General features: G+C 39.7%; 1 protein-coding gene across 1 annotated transcript; it reads left to right on the plus strand.

Annotated features, from left to right (window-relative positions):
• Positions 1-3,271: 3,271 nt before the first annotated feature.
• On the plus strand, positions 3,272-5,678 carry LOC122664342 (acetolactate synthase 2, chloroplastic-like). Its single transcript, XM_043860118.1, has one exon. The coding sequence runs from the start codon at positions 3,352-3,354 to the stop codon at positions 5,380-5,382; it is 2,031 nt and encodes a 676-aa protein (XP_043716053.1). The 5' UTR covers positions 3,272-3,351; the 3' UTR covers positions 5,383-5,678.
• The last annotated feature ends 6,876 nt before the right edge of the window (positions 5,679-12,554 follow it).

Here is a 12,554-nt window from a genome sequence, read left to right on the forward strand (position 1 = left end):
TTTTGAAAGATATTTTTTCATCTATGGAAGACTGAAAAATCAAAGATGCTTTGATTTTATTGCTTGGAGAAGATATCTACAAAGAAAAGGAAGCACAAATCAGAATTAGAAATTTACTTTTCTAGAAATAGAAAGTCTATGTAACCAATATTCTATTCTCTCCCTCTTTCTATTTTTTCTTTTCTTCTTGGGATTCAAGGCATTGAAAAGAGGAAGGATAAGAGAATATTATCTTTCTTAGGGAATATTTCTCCTACACTTCCCTCTTCTCTCTTCTCCTCTCTTCCCCCTATAAATACCCCCTACATCTCTTATAAAAAATTGCTCATTCACTCAGTGAAATTTCTTCTCTTCTTCTCCTTCTAATTTGTGATTTTTGGTTTTTCTAAGTTCTAGTTTGCTTTTTTGATTTTCATTTAATGGTTATAATAGGTTTAGTTTATACTTTAATTTCAATTTAAGTCTTCTATTGGGTTATAATTTCTTAATTCTAGTTTAGATTTTAAGCATTCTAGTCTAAGTTCTTAAGTTGATGACAAGACTTGAAAATTTAGAAGAGGAGACCATGGTAAGTTTATGCAAGTATTCAAGCTTTTCAATTACATTCATGCAAGCACATCCAGGTTTTACTATCTAAACTCTCAATCTCATTCTCCATCTCCTCTATCTCTCTCTATCTTCTTCTTCTTCTCCCTCTATTTCTTTTATTTTAATTTTATATGGTTGTGATTTCTGGATTCATTTTTATTCCCTTATTTCTTTTTATGTGGTTAGTATGTGTGGCTGCATTTTTATTCCTTTCAATTCGCTTTAGTTTGATACTCATGTGGTAGGACGTCGATTTAATCCCTTAATTTTGTTAGATGCGTATGAGTTAGGATGCATTGATTTTCGTTAATTTAATTAGTTTAATTTAACATTTTAATTTGGTTCACTTTGTATTACTTTTAAGTTAGTTAAATAGAGTGGCGTATATCTCCTCGTGTTCGACCCGTAGCTACGATTGACCCGTACGCTTGCGGTTTTATTTTAACTCAAACACCAGCTTAGGACCAGAACCAAACAAGCGAACCAAGGAGAGATTCAACCCACATCGGACTGCCTTGGGCACGGACTGAACCCTGGGCACGGACTGCCTAGGCGCGGACCGAAGACCCCGGGTGCCGACTACCCCTGGCAGGGAGTGAACCTCGGGCACGGACTGAAGACCCCGGGTGCCAACTACCCCGGGCGCAGTCTACCCCAGGGACGAACCCCTTTGGACAAGGTCTCCATCGAACACGGCGACGACCACCACCATCAGCAAAACAGATCATATCACGAAGGACTCTAGGCAACCGCCTATCAGTCACGTAGTCTAAACGGACTTATACTCCAGGAACCTCATCTACCACGTAGATAGGTCTATCCATCAAGGATACCAAGTCTATCATGACACTACGTCTCTTAGGAAGACGACTACCAGGTCTATCGTGACACCACGTTTCATGGGAAGACAACCAGTTAAGGATGAGCTCTGCTATTCAGGGATTCTATTGACTACAAAGGCCACTCTACATCAACTGGGACTCTCCATACCGCCACACTCTACTATAAAAGGGAAGGTACTCTACCCCATCAACCCATCTTGAATACTATTATTCATCTGTTTGCTCAGGAGATCTGACTTTGGCATCGGAGAGTTGTAGGCCGTAACCACACCGGTTCTCCTTTGTCATCCCCTGGTTCTTTTGTAGGTCACGACACTCGAAAGAACCCTTGAACGATTTTCTGACGCAACAGCCACCACCACCTTACCATACGACGTGGTAATTTAGTAACAGTTCATCAAACAATTGTCTAAGATTGCTAGATCGAGCACGCAACGCGCATAGTCTTAAGTCCAAGAGCGGTCTCTTCAACATGTAATCTATTTCTGGTAGCCTGCTCCAGTCCCCTTACGAAACTTTCGTTATTGGGTTAGCCATACACTTCACATGTTTCTAGCGATTCACACATCCATCTTATTAATGCCACCACAAGCTCACCAAACGATGTGGTTGGCCATGCCTAAGCATGCACATGGTGGCAATATTACTAATCCACTAATACTAACCAAGCCTCTAATGAAGAATTTCACTTAATGAACCTAGCTTACCTCTAATGTGACACTTCAAGTATCACTATTCATGTAATTACATAAAAATCAAATAAATCTTATTTAAATCAATATAAATTTTTTGTACGAATTTAAATCAATATATTTGCATACATATATAATAACATTAAATCCACATCAAATTAAATAACAATAAAATACTACAACTTATATAAATTATATAGAACATTGTCACACAATAATTAATATTAAAATACTTTATAAAAACAATTCAAAAACACTAAAATAATAATAATTATTTCAAATCAATATTAAAACATTATAATGGAAATGCGAGATATTACATTTTTCACCAAATGCCAAAACACCTAGTATTAACTAGGGGCAAACCAAAAAAAAAAAAAAAAAAAACTAGGGGCTAAGGTTTTCACCACAAAAAAAAAAAAAGACTAGGGGCAAAGGTCTCTAAAATGGCATAGTAGAAGCTTGATTTTATGGATCAAATATATGTTATATGGTTGATTTGTCAACATCATTATTTATCAATATAGTAACATTCCACCAATCTAATTTTAACACATAAAAAAAAAATTCCTATTTGACAGTTTTAGACTTTTAGTTAGTTAATCATTAAAAATACAAGGAAAAAGACTTAAAGCTCAAAAAACAAAGACAATGAACCTGGGATGGACCGACCATCTAATAGAGATTTTGCTTGCTATCCAACAAGATGTAGGCCTGTAGGGAGGTTTTTGATGTTTTTCTCAATTCCATACAAAATATGAACCATGACATTACATCCCCCCAACATTTTTTTTTAGCATTGGGTTCCTCTGTAGCATGACACACAGTGTGTATCACACATCCAACGAGTTAAACACACACAAGGCCATCGGATGATGCGCTACACACTGTGTCCTAAAGAGGACCCGAATCCCTTTTTTTTTTTTTGTGGAAGAGATTTCCCTTCTTCACTTGTATTGGATGGGGGCTGCAGAACTCTGGAAGAGATCGCCCATTTTCTTTGAAAATGGAAAATCCAGATACAGAGTGACAGAGAGAGGGAGAGAGCCTCATAGCCACAAGTATATATAGACACGTTTTTTTAAGAGACTAAAGACTGGTTTGGACCAAGCATAACCACCGGTTTGATCATACAAAATCCCAAAACCCTCAGAGAAGCAGAACCTCCCGCCGCCCCTAATACCAGACTTGTTAGAATAGAACAGAGCAGAGGAGCACGCCGTTCACCAATGGCGTCTGCCGGAAACACTTCCCTTGCCAAGCCCACCTTCCTCCCTTCCTCTCTGAAACCATCCAGCCACCAAATCCTTCTCCCCATCTTCACCAATTATCCGAACTCCTCTCCCTGCCGTCCTCTAGACATCACCAACACCCTTTCAAACCCCAACCCTAAACGCCCCATCACCACCACCACCAGCGTCACCTCCATTTCCGCCGCATCAGCTGCCGCAACCGCCACTGCCACTGCCGCCCCAATCACACCACCCACCACAACCCCACCTGCCTTCATCTCCAGATTCGCACCTGACGAACCCCGTAAAGGTTCTGATGTCCTCGTCGAAGCCCTTGAACGTGAAGGCGTCACCACCGTCTTTGCTTACCCAGGTGGAGCTTCAATGGAGATCCACCAAGCCCTCACACGCTCCTCCGTGATCCGTAACGTTCTCCCTCGCCACGAACAAGGCGGCATCTTTGCTGCCGAGGGTTATGCCCGTTCCTCCGGCCTTCCCGGCGTCTGCATCGCCACCTCTGGACCTGGCGCTACCAATCTCGTCAGCGGCTTCGCCGATGCCTTGCTCGATAGTATTCCGCTTGTGGCCATTACAGGACAGGTACCTCGGAGAATGATTGGTACAGATGCGTTCCAAGAAACCCCAATTGTGGAGGTTACCCGATCTATTACCAAGCATAATTATCTTGTTCTAAATGTTGAAGATATTCCACGAATTGTCCATGAAGCTTTTTTCATTGCTTCGTCAGGTCGGCCTGGTCCTGTTTTGATAGATATCCCCAAAGATATACAGCAGCAGCTTGTGGTGCCCATTTGGAATCAGCCCTTGAAGTTGCCTGGTTACATTTCTAGGCTGCCGAAATCGCCGGACGAGAAGCATTTGGAACAGATAATTCGATTTATTTCTGAGTCGAAGAAGCCTGTTTTGTATGTTGGTGGTGGCTGTTTGAATTCCAGCGAGGAGCTTAGGAGGTTTGTGGAGCTTACAGGTATACCTGTGGCGAATACTCTAATGGGTCTTGGTGCTTATCCCACCAGGGACGAGCTTTCGCTTCAAATGCTTGGAATGCATGGTACTGTTTATGCAAATTATGCTGTGGACAAATCGGATTTGTTGCTTGCGTTTGGAGTTCGATTTGATGACAGGGTTACTGGAAAAATAGAAGCTTTTGCGAGTCGTGCTAAGATTGTTCATGTTGATATTGATCCAGCTGAGATTGGGAAGAACAAGCAACCTCATCTCTCGATCTGTGCTGACGTAAAACAGGCATTGAGAGGAATGAACAAGTTGTTGGAGGAGAGGCAATCGAAGGTTAAGCTCGATTTTTCTGCTTGGAGGAAGGAGCTTAAAGAGCAGAAATTGAAATTCCCACTGAATTTTAAGACTTTTGGAGAAGCTATTCCCCCTCAATATGCAATTCAAGTGTTAGATGAATTGACAAATGGGGAAGCAATTATAAGTACTGGAGTTGGGCAGCATCAGATGTGGGCTGCTCAATGGTATAAGTATAAGATGCCACGCCAGTGGCTGACATCAGGGGGATTAGGTGCGATGGGTTTTGGGTTACCTGCTGCCATTGGGGCTTCTGTTGCCAACCCTGATAAGATTGTTGTTGACATTGATGGTGATGGAAGCTTCATCATGAATGTACAGGAGCTAGCTACGATTGCTGTTGAAAAATTACCTATCAAGATAATGCTATTGAACAACCAACATTTGGGAATGGTTGTACAATGGGAGGACCGATTTTACAAGGCTAACAGAGCCCATACATATCTTGGAAATCCATCAAATGAGTCTGAGATATTCCCAAACATGTTGAAGTTTGCAGAAGCTTGTGGTATACCTGCTGCTCGTGTGACGAAGAAGAGCGAGCTTAAGGATGCAATTAGGAAGATGTTGGAGACCCCTGGACCATACTTGCTGGATGTTATTGTACCCCATCAAGAGCATGTTTTACCTATGATTCCGAGTGGTGGAGCATTCAAAGATGTGATCACTGAGGGCGATGGCAGATCAACGTATTAATGTTCTGGTGTCTTGGCATTGTTCAGTAGTTCCTTTGTTTAAAGTTCAATCATGACAGAAGAGTTTCAGCAAGTTCTCTTGGGCGGCTAATATTTATTTTGCTCTCTTTTTTTCGGTATTTGCCATCTTTTCATATATTGGATAGTTGAGCAGTCATAGTTTGGTTTTTTACATTGCTGAATTAACTGTTCTTGATCTCTTAGCGTCTGTTTTCTATTATGTTTCATCACAAATCAATACTTTATGGAATTCAATTTGGATGTGGAGTTCTCAAGGGGATTCTGGATTGCATTTCTTAATTTGGTTTGTACTTCTTCCTAAGGAACAATTTGAGTTGCACAATTGAGAAGTTTCAAATGATGCCATTTCATCTGGCATATTTTGCACACCATTTTAAGAGTAGAATCCCAAAATTATTCAAGCTGTAACAAAATAAGACAAGTTAGTCTATGGTTTCAACCTCTTTTAGGTGTAACTGAAACTGATAGAAAAAGAACAAGCTGTTGTTTCTATGGGCGGGGAGAATTTTACAATCGTACTTGCACTAGGAATCCTAATTCTGCAATAAATCGAGTGGAAACTAAAAAACAAATATTTAAGCTCTGGGATTTTCTGAATACTATGAAATAAGGGGAAATTTTCAAGAAATAACTAATAAATAATGACCAAGGGAATCAACAGATCCTAAACTTAGCCTGTGGATATTGTTGATCTCCTCCTCTAACTCCTTGGATCCTGACTGTATTGTTGAACTCTTCCAAACGACAATCTGTTTTGAGATCAACAACAATCAAACTAGCATCCCCTAACTGGAGGATCTTTATCGCGTCAAGTACTTTACGCGGTCAAGTGTGCATCGTGCGGCTGGGCACCGCCCATGTATGCACGGTGCGGCCCACTGTGAACACATGGGCGGTGCCCAGCCGCATGATGCACACTTGACCACGTCAAGTACTTGATGCGATAATTTTCCCCTCACTGGATGAAATTTAAGAAGTGGTCTTTGGAATGAATCCTTTTAAAGCTCCTGGGCCTGATGGTTTCCAGGCTTTTTTCTTTCAAAAAATTTGTGATTCAATCTCTTTTGACCTCTTCAGTCTTGTCTCTGATTTCTTCTCCTTAGGCACTCTCCCTCCTTTCCTTAATCATACTTTACTTACTCTTATACTCAAATAGAATGTAACGTAGTTATAAAATCTTATCTAAAATTCTCGCTAACAGGCTACATCCTCTCCTCCCTCTTTTTCTCTCCCCCCCTTCAAGGGGCTTTTGTTCGTGGGCGTCAAATTTCGGATAGTATCATTCTGCCTCATGAAATTTTCCACCACATGAAACACAAAAAGGGTAAATCAGGTCTTGTTGCCATGAAAATTGCAATGCCAAAGGCCTATGATCGCGCTAAATTGAGTTTTATTAATATCATTCTGAAGCGTCTGGGCTTTAGCTACCTCTGGTGTGATTTGATATCCAATTGCATCTCCACCAATACTTATTCCATTAAACTCAATGGCTCGGTTTTTACACCTTTTTTCTACCTCTAGGGGTCTTTGCTAAGGTGAACCTCTATCTCCCTATCTCTTCTTCTTTGTTATGGAAGCTTAATCCCATATGTTAGGAGTTGCCCAAGATGAAGGTCTTTTCAGAGGCATCAAACTTTCTCGCTCTGTGCGCCCAATTTCTCATTTATTTTTCGTGGATGAATGTTTTATTTTTTGCAAAGAAAATGTCAATGACATCCTCTCTGTTAAATCCATACTTGATCTGTTTGAAGATCTGTCTGGCCAAGTTGGTCGATATTGACAGAAGTTCCATCCACTTCAGTGCCAATTGCACAAAAGCAACCAGACGTCATCTATAAATCCTATTGGATTTAAGGAACTTCCACATGAAGCCAAAAATTTGGGGATGCGACTCTTTCATTCTTGCAATAATGCTGCTACCTTTCATGACATTGTTGTTAAAATTGAACAAAAATTGGTTGGATGGGTCCTCAATACCTGCTTACCATATGTCCATCTTTAAAATCCGTCAATCGATTTGTCTTAAATTAGACTCTCTTCAAAGAAATTTTTTGGTTGGATCATTCTAGCTCAAAAGGGAAGATACATACTATTTGTTGGGAAAAGATTTTCTAAGCTAAATCAAATAGTGGTTTGGGAATCTGAACATGTAAAATCCATAATCTTGCTTTGCTTCTGAAATTGTGATGGAGGTTCACTCCCAATCTTGAGGAATTATGGGTCCAAACTCTGAAAGCAAAGTACTTTCGCAATTGCTCCTTCCTTAATGCCCATGTTCCAAAGAAATGTTCCCCCTTTCTAGAGACAAATTCTAATTTTGAGTACCCTTTTAAAACAACAGATTTGTTGATGTATTGGGGATGGTACCAATGTCAAAATTTGGTCGGATCCTTGGATTCCACATCTTCAAATTTTCTCTATTCCTCCATCCTTGACTCTCAATCCTTTGTTCACCTTTGTCTCTGAAATGAGAGATTCTACTGGGAGTTGGACTGTTCCTCTCTCTCCTCCATTTTTCCACCTAACATTGGGGATTGCATTCTTAAAGTGAAACTTTCTTGTTCCCTCTCTCAAGATTCTATCTTTTGTCCTTCTTCTAAAATTGGAAAATTTACAACTAAATTGGTGGCGACTAGATTGGCTAAAGGAACTCCCTCTTGCCTATCCAATCAATCCAATCCTCTTCCCTCCTTTCAGAAACTCATTTGGAAGTTAAAGATTCACCCTAGGTTTAAATTATTTATGTGGAATTGTTGTCACAATTGATTACCTACTAAAAAATATCTTTCACATTTATATCCCTTGACAGTACTTGTCTTCTCTGCAATTCTGCGGAGGAATCCTTTTGGCACTTGTTTTTTGAATGCCCCTTTGCTAGGATTATTTGGTTTTATTGTAGTGTTGGACTTAGGATCTCTAATTTATCATCCTCTTCTTGGTCTTCTTTTTTTATCTCAATTTTTTTTATCAAATGTTTCTAAAAATGAGTCCTCTTATTTTGGGTCAATTCTTTTCTTTGGTTTATATTTTATTTGGTCAGAACGGAATCGAGTTAACCATGAACAGGATAATGCCAACCCATATCGAATGCTTTCTAATATCAAGACTTGGGAAGCTACCATTCAATCATTCTCACTTCCTTCTATTGGGCCCCAAAATGCTAATTTGTGTCCTTTGAATGATGATCCCAACCTTTCTTTACCCCCCACACTTCTCCCCTTAGTTGCTCTGAATACTCCTCAAGGAAGCAACCTACTTTTGACGGATGGAAGTTTCAAATTTGATACTAAGGAAGGCGGTTGAGCATCCATTTTCTATGTCAATTCCGATACTTTTGTAATTGCATTTGATTATGGATTTGTAGAAAATGCAGATGAAGCAAAAGGATAGGTAATTGAACAAGGCATCCGATCAGTGAAGGAAAAAGGCATCAAACACTTGACCGTGTGGACAGAACTTGACAAACTTTGTTTTTTGCTCCAAGAATATCACTTCCACTGTTGGCCATGGAGGCTCTTTCATCTACTATATGACATTGACTCTTATTTTACTTATTTTGACTCTATTGTAATTCAAAAAGTAAACAAAGATTTAGTTTAGCCTGCATATACTCTGGCTAATAGAGCTCGTACAACCAATATTGTAAATAGGAATAATGGCTCCTACTCAGACTTTTGTATGTTGTTTTAATGTTTAATGCATTTTATATTCACCAAAAAAAAAATACACACTAAGCCTGTGGTTATGGGCCCTTTAAATGTGAACAGAAACTTAATCATTTCCACTGTTGGCCATGGAGGCTCTTTCATCTACTATATGACATTGACTCTTATTTTACTTATTTTGACTCTATTGTAATTCAAAAAGTAAACAAAGATTTAGTTTAGCCTGCATATACTCTGGCTAATAGAGCTCGTACAACCAATATTGTAAATAGGAATAATGGCTCCTACTCAGACTTTTGTATGTTGTTTTAATGTTTAATGCATTTTATATTCACCAAAAAAAAAATACACACTAAGCCTGTGGTTATGGGCCCTTTAAATGTGAACAGAAACTTAATCATTTTAGGTTGGGAAAATAGAACTGAATGCACAAAGAAGGATCTGATCTGGCATCCAGAAGTAAATGTTTAAGGGAAGAAGAGCGCTGCCTTGTCGTGTGGGCCATGCACCAATGTGGGGGCCAATGAGGGGATGTGCAGGGGCATCGACCGAGGGCCTTTTTCATTTTGTACGGGTGGGGTGGTCATTTTAGGGGGCTGTGTTTGGGAGCAAGGGCCACCCAACTAGGTAGTGTTCTTTTTCCCAAAATTTAAAGGGAAAAGGTTTTGCACAATGCCAGCTCAAAAATGAAATTGCACCCCCCCTCACATATCACTGTTTATGTTGGGGGTGATATGTCATAAAAGCCTCTGCCCTTTTGTCAGATTCCAAAGAGGGTTCCTTTATTCATCCAAAATTGCACTCAAGTAGTGTAACAAACCCTCTCCCAATATAAAATTTGGGAGAAACAACGCTTCAGGCTGCATAGCATACACTATTGCCTCGCTATGTCTATCTTCTCCTCCCTCCCATGAAATGATATACCTACTCCTTATTGTGGTAGGAGAGAGATAGACACAGAATGCGCTGTTGTACGCTATGCAACTGGACAACGTCTTTCTCCATAAAATTTAGAACTACAAACCATATTCAAGATGTTAACTGTTGGGAAGATGATATTGGTGGGATTTACAAAAACTTACAGATAAGAGAAGAGACTATTTTCAAAAGGAAACAATCCTCATTCTTGAGGGAGAAGGAATAAAGAAAGAGTCGCCACCTAATGGGTTTGATCTAATGGGTTTGATCTAACCACGAGGTCAGGTTCATGTCAATGTGGACCAAGAAAATTGTTAGGCACCTCGATCCACTCGGTTAAATTGGTCTTCCAATAATCTATGGTATTTTATTAAATAATAAGGTTTCTTAAGCTATCAAATCCACTACATCATGATCCAATTAGTATACAAATGATGTGCTATGTCTTCTTTTTCCTTCGTTGTCATCTTGATTCTTCATAGTTGAGTTTTTTCTCCTTTTTACTTTCTCCAAAGGTGTTCAGTGTCTATTTTTCCTTTTTCTTTTATTTCTTTTCCCTATCATTTCTCCCTCCTGGTGAGGAAATCTGATTGACCTTCTGACACTTGCTCTTTTGTGGTCGGTGTATCATGCACCTTTTGGGCTTTGAGATTGTCTTTGATACATGTCTCTACTTCTTAATCCTATGTATTTTAATGATCTTCTTCGCTTAGTTTTACGGTATCCTTTTGGTCTGGATTACAGTTTTTATGGGCTTCTAGTTGGGCCTTTGATTTTCTCCCTAAGTGTGCTCCGTATTTTTTTTTCGTTTGTTCTCAGCCCTAGCGGATCTTGTGGGCCTCCCTCCCTATTGACGATTTTCCTTTTGGTGTTGTTTGATCTCTATGATCTCTTATATCTATTGCTCGGCCCCCCTTTTTTTATAACTTTGTCTTTTCATTGGCATTTTCTTCCATTACAAGATTTAACATTGCCTTGTCATGTTTTTGTTTCTCTGGTTTTTTTTCTTTTTGTCCTTTGGTCTTCTGAACGTTTTACCTGTTTGATTGGTTTCTCCATCTACTGTTTCTTTTTTGACGGTCTCCCTTCTCCATCACTGTTTGTGGATGGTTTGGGTGGATCATCAGTAAAAATTGAGGTACGCAGTGATCGGTCATGTGATCCTCAACAAACTGAAATAGATACGTATTTGTGTCGTGCTCGTCGCTCCAAGATGCCTTATGGTCTCATCTATTCCATTTGGTGTGGCGTAGCCCTAATGTGATGGCTTCTCAAGCCTCTGGGAGTGGTACCGAGACGTTTACTTCTGATTTGCGGTTCAAGCCTTTGTCTTCTACCTTTTGTAGGCCTTCAGCTTTTCATGCTAGAGATCCCAACCGGGGGTTAAGTGCTAGTCTCAATGGCTATGTAATAGGGTTTTTGAAGTCGAATGAATACGAGCTTAACAAAAATTTTGTAGCTCTTTGGGACTCTTTGGTTGAGGTGTACATTTGTTTCTATGAACATGGTAGTTTCTATGTGGATTTTCAATCCAGCGAAGTCAAAGACAACATTTATGCAACTTCACCATGGTGGTTTGGAAAATGTCTACTTCATTAATTATTTAATTCTCTCGACAATTTCAGTTCTAACAGGGAAATGAAGTTCATCCCATTATGGATTCAGATGTGTCAGATTCTTACTGACTGCTTCTTTGTTGACATAATCAGGCAAACTGTTGCTTGGATTGGCAAGTCCCTAGTCATTCATCTGGATTCTTTCGCAATGGGTTTGCCTCCTTTTACAGCTCGTGTTAAAATCTTATTTAAGTTGAAGAGATCAATTTGTGCCTCTAATAAAATCAAAGATAGAGAAGGTTTTGAATATAAATTACTCCTTGTGTTCTCTAAGTGGACGAATTTTTCATTTGTCAGAATATTACCCCTCTTCTAGGGGTTGTCCAAGATCAAGGCTTCCTATTCCATGGTCCTTCGACTTTGCATTAACTAGTCCACAGTTTGTGACCTCTTGTGAAGTGGGTGTCTTGGCCCCCCAGCCCCTCAATGCCTCATCTTCACTCAGGTCATTTGAGGCTACGATGGATGATTTTAAGTTTTAATACTAAATTAGGGGCTTATATCCCTTATGGTTGTTCCTTTACGGTTCCTATCCCAGTTGATGTAGCCATAGGTGATGTGAGTAAGAATGATACTACAGATGGAAATGGAATTTGTTGGCGAATTGGGCATTATCTCCGGTTCCCCTCTTTCTGATTAAAATAAAATAAAAATCAAAATAGGTAAGGACATTTTGGTTGGAAGGTGTACAATTGAAAAATGAAACACATTGTAGGGTGTTTCAGAAGTTGATCATGCTCTCACCTTATTCGGGAATCAAGTCTAGAAACACGTACCAAACGACAATCAATCTTATTCTATAAAAGCCAGAAATCCAAAAAAATCTGAAGGTGAGTTTTAAATCCATGACCTGATAGGTTGACTGGCAAATAACAATTACCAGGTCGATGTTCTTTGTATTGCAGCGTAGGCTGCGCCCAGACACACGGGGGCAATATTTCCACCAATCAGGG

Source organism: Telopea speciosissima, chromosome 6 (assembly GCF_018873765.1).
Source record: "Telopea speciosissima isolate NSW1024214 ecotype Mountain lineage chromosome 6, Tspe_v1, whole genome shotgun sequence".
Taxonomy (NCBI): domain Eukaryota; kingdom Viridiplantae; phylum Streptophyta; class Magnoliopsida; order Proteales; family Proteaceae; genus Telopea; species Telopea speciosissima.